Consider the following 16,797-nt stretch of genomic DNA (forward strand, 5'->3'; position numbering starts at 1 on the left):
CTGCAGCCATGAAATTAAAAGACGCTTGCTCCTTGGAAAAAAAAAGCTATGAACAACCTAGACAGCATGTTATAAAGCAGAGACATTACTTAACCAACAAAAGTCCGTCTAGTCAAAGCTATGGTTCTTCCAGAAGTTGTGTATGGATGTGAGAGTTGGACTATAAAGAAAGCTGAGCACTGAAGAATTTATGCTTTTGAACTGTGGTGTAGGAGACGGCTCTTGAGAGTCCCTTGGACTTTAAGGAAATCAAACCAGTCAATCCTAAAAGAAATCAGTTCTGAATATTCTTTGGAAGGACTGATGCTGAAGCTGAAACTCCAATACTTTGGCCATCTGATGCAAAGAACCGACTCATTTGAAAAGACCCTGATGATGGGAAAGATTGAAGGTGGGAGGAGAAGGGGATGACAGAGGATGAGATGGTTGAATGGTATCACCAATGCAATGGACATGAGTTTGAGTAAACTCTGGGAATTGGTGATGGACAGGGAAGCCTGGTGTGCTGCAGTCCATGGGGTTGCAAAGAGTCACATGACTGAGCAACTGAACTGAACTGACTGAAGTGAACTGAGCATTATTTATGAATAACAATATTAATGTGAATATGAATCAATTAGTATAAATATTAATCTGAAAAGTAATCTGAACTAATATTACTATTAATCTGAAGCAGCTATCAATAGAACCAGATGATGAAGGTATTTTATCTTTCTCTTCTCTTGTAGATATCAAATAGTAATTTTTAAATGTTAGGAATCTTTAAAGAAGATTTCTGCTTTATGATGGCAGGAAGGAAATTAGAACTCAGTTTAAGTTATTCAGCAAGTCAAAAAGATTTAGATAAATGAGAATTTTCAGTTCATTTTTGCTCCAGAAGTTTTAATTTCATCACAGTATCAAATTTCACAAGGAATGGTGAATATTTAAGAATATGTGGTTTTTCATACACATCTTTATTTAATTGTCAGTTTCATGTATTTGAGCTTTTCAGTGAAAAGACTGGCAGCTGAATGTTTCCATAAAGATAAGGCACTTCTGAATATTTATGAATAAGCAACAATAATTCCACCAAATTGGACTAAATTGTGTTGTGCTTTGTAGCTTACATACTATTGTCCCTGTGCATTTTCATGTACAATGCAAAGTATTATAAATTATCTTAATTTGCAGAGAGTGTCTCCATTATACCTCATCACCAGCAATTGCCAACCACATTTACAGAACATTCAAATTAAAGGAGGATGAATTTGGTAATAAACCTTGAAAAGAGAGCTTGATTTCCATTTTTATTTTGATAAATGATACGTGGTAAAACTCAAAAGTGGCTGAATCTTGAATAATAAACTGAATATTATGTCTGGTAGAAGGAATTCAAGCTTGTTACTTTTGAGCAGAGATATTTTAAATGTACTCTTTACTATGCAGAGTCATACAAAATATGTCCTAAAATTTTGTTACTACTTCTACTGTTTCTACTTCTGTTATTGCAAGACTGACTTGCTCAGCAACCTCCGACCTCTTGTATGACTCTGTTTGAAGCTGTTGGTATTTGCCTTATTTTAACATATTTCCACCCAAATGAGGTTGCCACAGATTAATCCATACAGGAATTTCCTGCAGTTTTTTTTTAACTCTATCATAAATTTCAGTTTTTCATCAAAATTACTTTAGCTTATTTTTCAGATGTCGCTTAGAGATAACTGCCCTGAGAAACACATTCATTCATGAACATTATTGAACATTTGTTATGTGCCAGATTTTGTGCTGTGAAGGCTTTGTGGGAAAGAGAAAAAAGTGAAATAAGTCCAATCTATAAGAAAAAAAGAAAATAAATGATTGTAAATTAATGAAGATATGTGAAATAGTTCTATTGGTTGACAGAGGAAGGAAAGATGAAGAACCTTTCAAAGAGACCAAGAGGAGGCTCCTTATGTTCTCCAAGAGCTAAGGTAGCCCTCAGCATACAGAAATTAAAGTATAAATTTGATACTTTTAGCTGTACATTTCTGGTAAATGTATGCTTGTTTTGACACTAGGAAGTCGGTACTACAAATTAATGACTTGTCATCAGTGAGCTAATACATGCTTTTTTGCTTTCTAGTTCAAATTTAGATTAATTTGGTCAAGGATCTATGCCCACAAAAAAAGAGATCTCTTTTTGATTATCATATGATTTAAGTTGCACAAAAGTCATTCTCTTCTCCTATATTATTTGTCTTAAAATCATAGATTTCCCTCATCCATGAAGCTATCTAGAATTTTATCACAGTCCTCTAGTATCAGAAGTTATAACTGATATAATTTAACATCTAGTTGGGAAATAATGACGGACAAGGAAAGCTGGCACACTGCAAACCATGGGATCGCAGAGAGTTGGACATGACTTAGTGACTGAACAATAACAAGCAGTTAATTATCTTTGTCACATTATATCATTATATAATTTATCTTGTTGTTGTTATTGTTTAGTGGCTAAAGTCAAGTCTGACTCTTTTGTGACCCCATGGACTGTGGCCTTGCCAGGCTCCTCTGTCCATGGGATTTACCAGGCAAGGATACTGGAGTGGGTTGTCGTTTTCTTCTCCAGAAGATCTTCCTGACTCAGGGATCAAACCTGTGTCTCCCGCACTGGCAGGCAAATTATTTGCCATTTTGTCACAAGGGAAGCCCATCATTTAACTTACATTTATAGAATTTATAAAACACTAGGTACAGAATTCTATAGCTAGAAGATTTAGATTTTTGTAACTAGTGTCATATTTGATTTACCTTCTGAAGTACCCTTTTCTAGTTCTTTCAGGATCTTAGGAGCAAATTGTGCTATGAATGTTTCATTTTTAATATTCACCTTTATTAATTTTATTCTGAATAGGCACACTAGGTGTACTGGATCTAAAGAGATTAATTATTATTTAAGTGATAGAATTGATGAATTAAATATAATAATAGTAATAAGTATGTCAGCATCCCTTTGACCTAGTCCTTACCTCTGTGGTAACACAATGAAAATCAGATGGAAAAACTTACCACGTGACCAGGGACAGGGAATAAGGAAAAATGGACTTGTTGTGCTTGAGAGAGTTATCTCTCTCTCCTCTCCTGAAAGGAGGAAGGAAAACTTTTGCTCTTTGGAAATGGGATGGAAATAATTCTGTTTTTATTCTAACCTTAGTAATGTACATTTAGGGTTTCAACAGTCAGATTAACCTCCTGTGTCTCCAGTTTTTATAATTTAGAGATTTCTGTAAAGTCCTGGGTCTCATTCTTCCTTAAGATGTAAACATAGATCCCCTCCAGAGGTACCTTAATCTCTTTGGAGTTATCTCACTACTCATATAAACATATCTTCTCAATCACAAGCTTCCAGCTAAAGTCATGTGGAAAGCCCCAACTCTTCAGAAATCAAAAATATGTATTTTTATGAACTACATTTTTTTTTCTTGTGAGAAATTTTGAGAATTGTGTATTCTGAAGGCAGAATATAAACATTCAGAGGTCTTCAGACTGATTACTGGGTTATATAACTCTTGCTAGTTTTTTTAAATATGTCTATTTCATTTTCTTCCAAGACTGTATAAGTAAAGCAATCTAAAGTTATGTTTGCATTGGATGTATTTGTTACCTGAACAGTTGTGGTTTCACATATTTCATATGAATTTTAAACTTTTCATGATTTGATCCTAATAGTTACATTGGTCAGAATCTATTAGTTGCAAATCACTTGAAGCAGGCAAGAATGTTAGTACTATAACACGTTATGATACAGTCACAGAGACCATGGGGTATCATTGCTAAATTTGAATAATACAACAAATTTTAGTTTTTTGGGGAAAAAAAAAAACTCTCTCTGGTGGCTGTATGCTATCAAAATTAAATATTTTAAGTAATAAAACAGGAAAAAGTATGTAATCATATTAAAAACAATAAAAGGGATGATTTGTGCAGTTTTAAATCCTTCTGTTAAATTTTGTCTTTAATAAATTTATATTCTTCTCATAGGTTTTGAACTTTCACATTGTGAGGATCCTGGCATTCCACAATTTGGATACAAAATCAGCGACCAAGGGCATTTTGCTGGTAGCACTATCATTTACGGATGCAATCCAGGCTACACTCTCCATGGAAGCAGCCTTCTCAAGTGCATGACAGGGGAGAGAAGGGCATGGGACTATCCTCTGCCATCCTGTATTGGTAGGATACTGTTTTAGGTTTTCATGCAATATGTCTATGGAAGTGTTATCAAAATATACTGTACCTTTTCAAGTTATTTCATCTGTCCACACCCAACTCATACCTTAATCAAAAAGTTAATGAATACATAGCTCAAATTTGTGGTAAGTCAGAGGGTTCTTTTCATAATCAGTGAGTACCTTCTCTTTTTGGGCAAAAAATAGTTCATATGAAAGTCATTATATTTATCCTATCTTGATATAAAATTTAACTCGCTACAAAATATGTTGAAACTCTTAATCATACACATTTATTGAATCTCATTGACCAGATTTGTATTAATATACAAAATTAATGCTTATGCTGGTATAAAGGCAGATTAAAAAAGCTAAATACTCTCAATAACTTCAAAGACTTTATATACATACCTTTTGAAAAACTAAGAAAGTGTATATGTTTTCTTTATTGTATGTATCATGACATAATTAAATGAATTTCAATACGAAAAGCCATGTGAAAGTTAGTCATATAAGATATATTGCCTACGTGAAATTATAGAATGATCATTTTTCTCTCCTTTATATAGCTGGAGAAGAATTTTATTACTACCATCCCATAAATCAATTCACAAATAACTGGGCATGTGTGAGAAAGAGGGTGGATAGAAAAACGTTGATAAAGACCTCTGCTTTTTTTCTTTTGGTCCGAATATAGGTGCCAGGCTGGGTGGATTACTAGGACAACAAAAGGAAAACAAAAACAAAAACAAACAGTTAAACAAAACACAAAGTCCTCAATAGGGAGCAAACAAGTTTCTTTAATGATTCTTATTTAATGGCAGTTGTGGTGGCACAAATTGATTCTGTGTCAGGCTCATATGGATAAAATTGACTTAATTTTTAAAAATGATTTATTAAGGTATAATTCATATTGAAAAAATTCCACATGTTTAATGTATACAGGTTTATGAATTTGGAGACCTGAACATTTTGAGATATATTTTAATGTTTGTTAATTGATATAGTCAACACAGGAATATTCACAAAACTTGATAGACTTCAAATAGGAAAGAAATGAAATTCTAGTTATTAGAGGTCTTGCAACTAATTGCAGTGTTTTTGATGACATGAGACTTCTGTTGGTTTGTTAAAACATTGATGAGCAGAAAGCAAACATTCTTTTATCCAACCAAAATGCAATTATACTGCTTTCCTTTCAGATGCACCTGAATTTTGGATAGATTATGAGGATAAATGTAAAATAACAATCAACCTAAATTGACAAAGCTTAGGATTCTAGAATATGACCAACAATCAACCTGCTGGCATTGGTTCTGAGAAAAATGTACACTGATTCATTCTCTCTGAAGATATTCTTTGCTGTGAATATCAAATATATTCAGAAACTCATTAAGGATTTCAAAAGGATTTCAAACAAAACTATAAACTTAAAAATACTGGCTTGTTATGTTGTCAGTAAAATTAAAATCACAAACTAATACATTAAAAAATATATATTTTCCTTGTATATTGAATCAAGCTGAAGACATTTTCATTTTCTGGAAAACTTCATGCAAATAGAAGAACATTTGATCTAGGATCAGAATATTTAATTATTTTTGTAACAAATCAATGCACTTTATGAATCTACCAAGTCAAAATTTAGTAATACCACTGCTCAAGCCTTTATGAGAAGGGTAACCTTTTTTTTTTTTTTTTAAAGATAGATGATCAGGAATAAAAGCTTAAAACAGCTGGACACATAATGTGTCATGCTGATGATTTTCATGACAATAGAAGGTTAAATTCTATTTAAGATGGTGTTCTTTATTGTCAATAATTAACAGCTTTACCACTTGGCTAAAATCATAATTATCCATTCCTATTAACCTTAAATATCTATTATGGTTATATTTTTGCCTTGGTCAAATAAGAAGCTTTTTCTTAATTATATGGGTGTTTCTAGGTAATTATGTTTCTGTAGCTTATACATTGAGCAAACAAAAATTATTTTTTAGGCACCATAGCCAGAGGTATTTAACCTGCACACCTTCAATTTTATCTGTAAACATAAGACTTCTGACAGAATATGAACTCCAATGTTATAGCATATCACACTGCTTTATTTGAAATCAAATAGCCAAGTAATATTTGTAACAAAGAAATATGGAGAAAGAAAGAGTTATGTTTAAATTCAATATAAAAACAGTTCCCAAAGCTCCAGTTCTTGGAGTTGCTCAAAATTAATCTGGCAGATTCTTGTTTTTGTTCAGTCACCCAGTTATGTCCAACTCCCTGTGACCCCATGGACTGCAGCATGCCAGGCCTCTGTCCCATGCCATCTCCCGAATTTTGCCCAAGTTCGTGTTCATTGCATCGGTGATTCAATACAGTCATCTCATCCTCTGATGCCCTCTTCACCTACTGCACTCAATCTTTCCCAGCATCAGATACTTTTCAAATGAGTCAACTGTTCGAATCAGATGACCAAAATAAAATATTGGAGCTTCAGCTTCAGCATGAGTCCTTCCAATGAGTATTCAGGGTTGATTTCCCTTAAGATTGGCTGGTTTGATCTCATTGCTCTCCAAGGCACTTTCAGGAATCTTCTCCAGCACCACAGTTTGAAGGCTTCAATTCTTTGGTGCTTTGCCTTCTTTACAGTTCAGCTCTCACAACCATACTTGACTAATAGGAAGATCATAGCCTTGACTATACAGACCTTTGTCATCAGAGTAATGTCTGCACTTTTCAACACACTAAGTTTGTCATAGCTTTCCTGCTGAGAAGCAATCATATTCTGATTTCATGGCTGCAGTCCCCATCCGCAGTGATTTTAGAGTCCAAGAAGATGAAATCTGTCACTACTTTCACCTTTTCCCCTTCTATCTGCCATGAAGTAATGGGACTGGATGCCATGATCTTAGTTTGTTTATCTTTAGTGTTCAGCCAGCTCTTTCACTGTCCTCCTTCACCCTCAATAAGAGGTTCTTTAGTTCCTCTTTGCTTCCTGCCATTAGAATGTTGTTATTCAATTGCTCAGTCATGTCTGACTCTTTGCCACCCCATGGACTACATGCAGCACGCGAGGCTTCCCTGTCCTTCACCATCTCCCAGAGCTTACCGTAAAAATGGTATCACCCTCGTATCTGAGGTTATTGATGTTTTTCCTGCTTATCTGGACTCTAGCTTGTAACTTATCTAGCCTGGCATTTCTCATGATATGTTCAGCATATAGGTTAAATCAATAGGGGGACAGCAGACAGCCCTGTTGTACTCCTTTCTCAGTCTTGAACCAACAATTTGTTCCATTCAGGGTTCTAACTGTTATTTCTTGACCTGCATACAGGTTTCTCTAGAAACAAGTAAGATGGTCTGGTATCCCCACCTCTTTAAGGGCTTTCCACAGTTTGTTATGATCCACACAGTCAAAGGCTTTAGTGTAGTCAATGAGACAAAGATAGATGTTTTTCTGGAATCCCCTTGCTTTCTTTATGATACAGTGAATGTTGGCAATTTGATCTCTGGTTCCTCTTCCTTGTCTAAACCCAGCTTGGACAACTGGAATTTCCTGGTTTGCATAATGCTGAAGCCTAGCAAGCAAGATATTAAGCATGACCTTACTAGAATGGTAGATGAGTACAATTGTCCAACGGTTAGCACATTCTTTAGCACACATTCTTTAGTACTACCTTCTTGGGAACTGGGATGAGAATTGACCTTTTCCAGTCCTGTGGCCTCTGTTTGGTTCCACAATTGCTGACATATTGAATGCATCACCTTAAGGGTATCATCCTTTAGGGTTTTGAATAGCTCTACTGGAACCCCATTTATTAACAGCAGTGCTTCCTAATGCCCACTTGACTTCACACTCTAGAATGTCTGGCTCTAGAATAACTGACCACAACATCGTAGTAGTCCCTTCATTGATCACTGTCTTGTCATGACAAAGGTCCTTGCATAGGCTAATGAAGCTATGAGCCACGCTGTATAGGGCTACTCAAGACTGTTGGGTCATAGCAGCTAGTTCTGACCAAATGGGATCCACTGGAGGAGAGAATGGCAAACTACCCCAGTATACTTGCCATGAGAACCTCATGGATTGTATAAAAAGGACAAGTCTGGCAGAATGAAGTATCAAATTTGTTCTCCTCAGAAATAGGTCAATAATAGTGAATAAATCATTAAAAATGATGAAAAATGAATTATTACAGTTACAGCATTCTAGGTTGTCCAACAAAGTTCTTGTTACAAAATGAGAAAAACCACAGTAAGTGATGGTAACTTCTTAACTATATATATTTTATTTATTTTAAAAATAACAAATTTATTATCATAAATTAAATTAAACTAATGTTACAATACAAAATAAACTTGCTTAGTCCTCTATAGGTGTGTATATCAGTCAGGGTTCGCCAAATAAAGAGAGTCAGTAGATCTATATGTGATCTATTTAGCTATCATCTATCAAGAAATGTATTTATTTATATTGAGGAATTAACTCATGCAGTTGTGGGGACTGACAAGTTCAAAACCCATCAGATCAGATCAGATCAGATCAGTCTCTCAGTCATGTCCGACTCTCTGCGACCCCATGAATCGCAGCACGCCAGGCCTCCCTGTCCAACACCAACTCCCGGAGTTCACTGAGACTCACGTCCATCGAGTCAGTGATGCCATCCAGCCATCTCATCCTCTGTCGTCCCCTTCTCCTCCTGCCCCCAATCCCTCCCAGCATCAGAGTCTTTTCCAATGAGTCAACTCTTCACATGAAGTGGCCAAAGTACCAGAGTTAATCCATAGGGAAGATCAAAAGGCTGGAAACTAGGGCAGGAATTAATGATGCAGTCTTGAGGGAAAATCTTCTTTTCCAGAAAACTCAGTTTTCATTGTTAAGGGCTTCCAACTGATTGGATGAAGGGTACCCACATTATCAAGGGTAAAGTCAGCTGATTATAGATGTTAACCAGGTCTATAAATAGCAACACCTAGACTAGTGTTTGATAAAATAACTGGGTACTACAACTTGGCCAAGTTGACACATAAAAATAACCCTAATATTATACTAAAATATAACATCTAAAATCTTTGAAGCAATTTTATCTGTATGAATAGAGCCTACAAATTTTAACCATGATATTCAGTTGTTATTCAGTCTTTTCCAAGTACTGAAACTTTGTCTCTGACCTTTGTTCTTATAATCAAAACAAAACAAAAATTCAAGATGCTTAGTTCAGCACTGCATTTGAGTAAGATAATAACACTTCAGAGAATAAGAAAAATAAATGTAGTAATATATTCAAATATATAAGCAAAAAGTAAACTACCTTGGATTTAGTTTTATTTTTTGGTAGTATAGTAATTTGGAGAACTTTCAAAATATATTAAAAAACCTTATGGTTTTTAGGATGTAGAGAAGTAGAGTAATATACTAAGTAAACTACTTCATTTCTCTCTTCTCTAGCAAGAGGATTCTTTCTAGATTATTGCTTATCAATGTAAAATCATTCCAGATTTCCCAATATATTAAATATTATTAAAATAGAGAGGGAATTCCCCCAAAGCTATATATTTTTGTTGTATTGCATGATGATGTTTACATTTTTAATTTGGTGAATTTTATAAAAATTAGAGACCACTTTAAATCAAAAATGGAACAAGTTTTAACCGAAGTAAAATCTAATAAAAATGCCACTTTGACTTTGGGGAGGTTAAAAGCAAAGGAGTTTAGAGTGATTGAAAGGGGAATAAGAGGACAATGAAATTTAGAAGGCCTGAGGGACCTGCAGTAAAGCTTAGAGGTAAGGTAGTAAGATGATGAATTAGTTAGCCTACAACCAGCTATAAGTGAGCAACTTGCCATCTGTTTCCCCTTGTTATATTAACATTATTTTGCCATACATCTTAAAAAGTTTGTAGCCTAAACTCAGAGCTTTTGAGTGTGTACTTTTAAAATTCCCTAACTGGCTTATTATATTATCATTTATATGATCTAACTTGAGATTCTTGTTTTATTGTACAATGTGTTCTTGCTTTAATTAATACCCTAATCTGAGAAAGCATATACACATATATACTTTCAATAAAAGGAGAAATCAATCCTTATTTTCCTTCAGGTGAAAAAATATATCCTCAAGAAATTTGTATATGTTTATAAAGATTAAACTGTGACTTAAAATTGAATTAATTTTTTCTAGCTGAATGTGGAGGTCGTTTTAAAGGAGAATCATCAGGAAGAATTTTATCTCCTGGTTATCCCTTTCCATATGACAATAATCTGCGTTGCATGTGGATGATTGAGGTAGATCCAGGAAACATTGTCAGGTAAATGAATTTTATCTTTTCAAAATGACTCAGAATCTGAATTTCCTGATCAGACCCTATATACAATTAGTATTAAGATTTTTCTTTTTTTCTTTTTTTTACCATTGGTAAAGAAAAACATGGTTTTTATCTATTATAAAATAGGAGGGGAAAGTATTGATAAGCATGACATACTAATTCATAGGCCACAGCATTGGTTCATATAGCCCCTTAGAAACTTTTCAGTTATAAGAGGGCACAAAAGATGAGAATTTTTCCTGCTGCTTGAGAGTTCTACTCTTTCAATTCTTTATGACTTAAGACACTGTAAATTCAACAGAATTCTGAAATTTTTAAAAATTAAAGAATTTTTGATACTAAATTGTAACCCAGATTTAAAACGGTGGCAATTCACATATCAAACATGGATGTGAGATAGATAGAGAGAGAGAGAGAGAGGTAAAGAGAGTTGAGTTTGTTAATATAATTGGATTTCTAGCTTTTGGATTAGGCACAAGAAAATTTGATATTAATTTTGTCTAGACTAAAGCAAAATAGATTTAATATGAAACATTTTTTTTCTTTTATGTGCATTTTTGTGGTGGGGGGCCATTTTCACATTCAGGAGGTTTCCTTTTACTTCTTTTTTGAATGTGAACTGTTTTTGCATTTGTGGAGCAAATCTTTGATTCTGATAAACACACTAAAAAATTGATACAGTGGCCGTAACACATACTATGGCATTAGATAACTTGAGTTCAATTCATGACTCTGCCACCCTTAGGGCAATCTTATTTAATCTGAATCCCACTTGACACATTTGTAAAATCGAGATCAAACTTGTTCCTGCTTCACTGGATCATTATAACAATTAAAGGAAGAAAATAGATGTAATGCGTTTTGCACAGTGTATGACACATATGAGCTCCTCTTAAATGTTACCTGTCATTGCCACATTTAAGTCATGAACACTGAAAAGAATGTATAGGTAGGTCTTCATTGGGTTACATGCTGATAAACTGAATATAAGTCGAAAATGTCATAAACTGAAAATACATATAACTAATCTACCAAAAATCCTCACTCACCCTCACCTACTCTAAACATGCTCAGAGCGTTTACGTTAGTCTACAGTTGGGCAAATCATCTAACCTGAGGTCTATTTTATAATAAAGTATTGAGTATCTCATGTAATGTTATTGAATACTATACTGAAAATGAAAAACAGAACTGTTTTATGAGTGCATTATGGTTGTAAATGTATTGGGAGCTTGTTTTTGTGATTTTGTGACTGACTGGGAACTTAGTTCCCTGGCACTGCCCAATGTCATGAGAGAGTATCACAACTGAGAAAAGATCAAAATTCATAGTACAGTTTCTACTAAATGTATATCTCTTCTGTACCATGTTAAAGTCAAAAATTCCTAAATTGAATCATCATAAATCAGGGATGGTCTGTATACCTAAAGTTTTTATAATTTGCAGAATTGATATAATAATATATTTAATCATATTCTAAAAAAACTATACTGTTGAAGAAAAATGCATTAAGTTTTTATATACATTTTGCATTCATTTTATTTGATAGAATAAAAGAAATACCTAATATAAGCAAAGATCTTTTATATTCTTTATTTAAAACTGGACCCATGTTTAAAATAATCAGAGATATATGGTTCTCCTACAGCCTACAGTTTCTTGCTTTTGATACGGAAGCATCACATGATATACTCCGAGTTTGGGATGGTCCGCCTGAAAATGAGATGCTTTTAAAGGAAATCAGTGGGTCTCTGATTCCCGAAGGAATCCATAGCACTCTCAACGTAGTGACCATTCAGTTCGACACAGATTTTTATATCAGCAAATCTGGATTTGCAATTCAGTTTTCAAGTGAGTTGTTTTTTTTTTTTTTTCTTAAATAAACAATATAGAAATGTTACTTAAATCCTTCTGTTACTTTACTACTCAAAAACTTTCATTTTTAAATTTTAATTATCTTAATTTTTTAAATTTTATTTTTTAATTGGAGGAAAGTTGCTTTACAATGTTGTGTTGTTAATTATCTTAAATATTCTTATTTCTCTTCTTCTTATTCATCTGGAGTTAAGATAAACCATGGACTGCAGCCCACCAGGCTCCTCCATCTGGTTCAAATATGAGAAAGGAGTATTAAGGTTGTGTATTGTCACCCTGCATATTTAACTTATATGTAGAGTGAAAGTGAAAGTGAAGTCGCTCAGTCGTGCCTGACTCTTTGTGACCGGTGGACTGTAACCCACCAGGCTCCTCGTCCATGGGATTCTCCAGGCAAGAATACTGGAGTGGGTTGCCATTTCCTTCTCCAGGGGATCTTCCCGACCCAGGGATTGAACCCGGTCTCCCACATTGCACTTTAACCTTTAACCTCTGCACCACCAGGGTAGTGTACTCCTTAAAGTAAAGGTGGTATTAAAGTTAATTCATCTAAGCCAGAAAGAAAAACACCAATACAGTATACTAACGCATATATGTGGAATTTAGAAAGATGGTAACAATAACCCTGTATACGAGACAGCAAAAGAGACACTGATGTATAGAACAGTCTTTTGGACTCTGTGGGAGAGGGAGAGGGTGGGATGATTTGGGAGAATGGCATTGAAACATGTATAATATCATATATGAAACGAGTCGCCAGTCCAGGTTCGATGCACGATACTGGATGCTTGGGACTGGTGCACTGGGACGACCCAGAGGGATGGTATGGGGAGGGAGGAGGGAGGAGGGTTCAGGATGGGGAACACATGTATGCCTGTGGCAGATTCATTTCGATGTATGGCAAAACCAATACAATATTGTAAAGTTTAAAAATAAAATAAAATTTAAAAAAAAAAGAAGAGGTGGCAAGAATACATAGAAAAAAAATAAAGTTAATTCATCAAGTGAAATCATTACATTATGCAAACTGATAATTTGAATTTACTATAAAAGTATATTTTAAAATGTAAAATTTTGAGATAAGGAAGGAAATGAGTATTTGCCACTACAAAAAGCAACCCTACATTTTTACTAATTTTATTTTCTTTTGTTAAAGATTTTAATTATATATTCACAGAAAACTTTGACAAAATATTTTAAATCTACTTTTACATTAAAGATATCCTACCACAATGAAATTTCATTCACTCTAATTACCAGTGTTGATGGCTTTTTTTTTTTTTTTTTTGGATAAGTGGTTAACTATATGCTGTTTCTTAAAAGGGATTTTGGTTTAGTGGCTGAAAAAAATAAATGGGAGCTCAAAATAATTTAGTTGATATATTTTTACTCTTATTACCAACACACATTATCTCTTTGAGAAAAATATCTAAGAGATCTTCTAATTGCATAGCCTTAAAAATCCTAGTATTTGAAACTTATTGAGATTCCCAACATCATCTATGGAAAGAGTGCAGACCAGTATTCTTCATGTGTGCCTTAACTCAAGTCTTGGCTTCTTACTAATTGCTGATTTTGGGCACTTCACCTCATCACCTGAGTCTGAGCTCTGTAATTCACATAGGGATAATGATACTCATTTTATAAATAGATTATTAAAATTTAATATGATTATGTGTGCACAGTACTTACTACTGAATAAGTAGTTGGTGCCCAGTAAACTATTATCACTATATGAATAAATGTAAAATTGGAATCCTTTGGATAAAGCATGAAGAACTTATTTAATGACTGGCCTGAAAATATATCACTTTAGATTAACAACTAACAATACAAATATATAATTAACTTGATACATTTTTTGTTCGTGAAAGACAATTGCTTGGCATAATCAACTAACAGAAGTAAATGAATTGTTTTGTGTTAGAAATAAGGCTCATGTGAGAGATGTATACATCAGTATAGATGAGTTGATGTCTTAGATTTGTACCCTTAGTATATCTTTTGAGACAGAAAAAAAAAAAGGAATGAAAAATAAGAGAATGATTATATAATTAATGAACATAAAGGACTTCTAATTCTGCAACACACATTAAGCATTCTTCATATTTATATCTTGACTTTCTAACTTTTTTGAAGTTAGGGACAATATGTCAGCAAACTGTGATATCTGTTTGATTTCAGTTATTTATGATGAAAGTCTGGCAACTAACAACTCTCCTTTCATTTACCTTAAATTAGTAAGGTTTTACACATAAATGGTTATTGTGATTAAATATCTAAATGCAATCATATGAAAAGGTGCTTCAGGCTATTGTTTGTGAATGCCAAATGCATCTGCTTAATAGAAACAAGCTGCTTTATATGCATTTCTGGAAATTTTAATGTGCATCTGTCAGTGAAATTAGTAATATATTTTTTATACATATTATATCTGTAGGTCATATTAAAGTTATAGAAACAATATGCATCCTACCAGAGTTTTAATAAATCTGCCTTCATAATATTCTTTTAAGATGCATAAAAATATATATCATTGATCAGAGACTAAAAATTGATTCACTAAAATAAAATTACCTTGATAATTAATATATTGTGAATAGCATCAGTTCAGATTTCCAATGTGAAAAGTTTTTTTTTTTTTTTTTCATGAATGATTTCTTGCTTGGTGCCAAGAATCACATTGTGCTGTGCATAGTTACTCAGTTGTGTCTGACTCTTTGTGACCCCTTGGACTGTAGCCCACCAGGCTCCTCTGTCCATGGGGATTCTCCAGGCAAGAATACTGGAATAGGTTGCCATGCCATCCTCCCAGAGATCTTCCCAACCCAAGGATTGAACCCAGGTCTCCTGCATTTCAGGGGGATTCTTTACTGTCGGAGCCACCAGGAAGCCCTTTAAGAATAATGTTAAGTACTTTTAGTATGGTGATCTCATTTAATGCTCACAGAGCCCATATGAGATATACTGTGCTGATGCTCAGTGCTCAGTAGTGTCCAACTCTTTGTGACCCCATGGACTGTAGCCCACCAGGCTCCTCTATCCCTGGGATTCTCCAGGCAAGAATACTGGAGTAGATTGCCATTTCCTTCTCCAGGGACATATACTATGTCATCCCCATTTACCAAAAAAAAAAAAAATTCACTGAGGTTCAGAGAGTGAGTTAATTTATTCAAGGTCATGCCCTAGCAGATGTTTGCAACTGTGGCTCAAATCCAATTCTGTCTGAAAGGAGATTAACACTGTGCCTGGTGCTTAGGAAATACCTAGCAGGCATTACTGCTCATTAATATTCCAGAGGAAAGACAAAGATCTTAGTCATATTTATTAGTTACAGTGAAGTTCTACAATTGCATCAGTTTATATTCTGATTATGCTCCCAAGAACCACATCTAAGGTCACACTTCCAAAAAGCAGATGATTTATACAAGTGAAAAAGTGAGAAAGAAGAAAGAAAAGTGGTATGTGAATTCCCAAAGAGTTCCAAAGAATAGCAAGGAGAGATAAGAAAGCCTTCCTCAGCAATCAATGCAAAGAAATAGAGGAAAACAACAGAATGGGAAAGACTAGAGATCTCTTTAAGGAAATTAGAGATCCCAAGGGAACATTTCATGCAAAGATGGGCTCGATAAAGGACAGAAATGGTATGGACCTAACAGAAGCAGAAGATATTAAGAAGAGGTGGCAAGAATACACAGAAGAACTGTACAAAAAAGATCTTCACGACCCAGATAATGATGATGGTGTGATCACTCACCTAGAGCCAGACATCTTGGAATATGAAGTCAAGTGGGCCTTAGAAAGCATCACTACGAACAAAGCTGGTGGAGGTGATGGAATTCCAGTTGAACTATTTCAAAACCTGAAAGATGATGCTTTGAAAATATGCACTCAATATGCCAGTAAATTTGGAAAACTCAACAGTGGCCACAGGACTGGAAAAGGTCAGTTTTCATTCCAATTCCAAAGAAAGGCGATGCCAAAGAATGTTCAAACTACTGCACAATTGCAGTCATCTCACATGCCAGTAAAGTAATGCTCAAAATTCTCCAAGCCAGGCTTCAGCAATATGTGAACCATGAACTTCCTGATGTTCAAGCTGGTTTTAGAAAAGGCAGAGGAACCAGAGATCAAATTGCCAACATCCGCTGGATCTTGAAAAAAGCAAGAGAGTTCCAGAAAAACATATATTTCTGCTTTATTGACTATGCCAAAGCCTTTGACTGTGTGGATCACAATAAACTGTGGAAAATGATGAAAGAGATAGGAATACCAGACCACCTGACCTGCCTCTTGAGAAACCTTATATGCAGGTCAGGAAGCAACAGTTAGAACTGGATATGGAACAACAGACTGGTTCCAAGTAGGAAAAGGAGTACATCAAGGCTGTATATTGTCACCCTGCTTA

The 16,797-nt window shown here is 34.5% G+C and overlaps 1 protein-coding gene across 1 annotated transcript in view; it reads left to right on the top strand.

Annotated features, from left to right (window-relative positions):
* CSMD3 (CUB and Sushi multiple domains 3) overlaps positions 1-16,797 on the top strand; it is a 1,469,335-nt gene that overhangs the window by 1,081,500 nt on the left and 371,038 nt on the right. The window contains exons 25-27 of the mRNA XM_061439111.1: positions 4,003-4,194; positions 10,370-10,496; positions 12,163-12,365. Of these exons, the coding sequence (XP_061295095.1) occupies positions 4,003-4,194; positions 10,370-10,496; positions 12,163-12,365 (522 nt within the window). The remainder of the gene's footprint in view (positions 1-4,002; positions 4,195-10,369; positions 10,497-12,162; positions 12,366-16,797) is intronic.

Source organism: Bos javanicus, chromosome 14 (genome assembly GCF_032452875.1).
Source record: "Bos javanicus breed banteng chromosome 14, ARS-OSU_banteng_1.0, whole genome shotgun sequence".
Classification (NCBI taxonomy): Eukaryota; Metazoa; Chordata; class Mammalia; order Artiodactyla; family Bovidae; genus Bos; species Bos javanicus.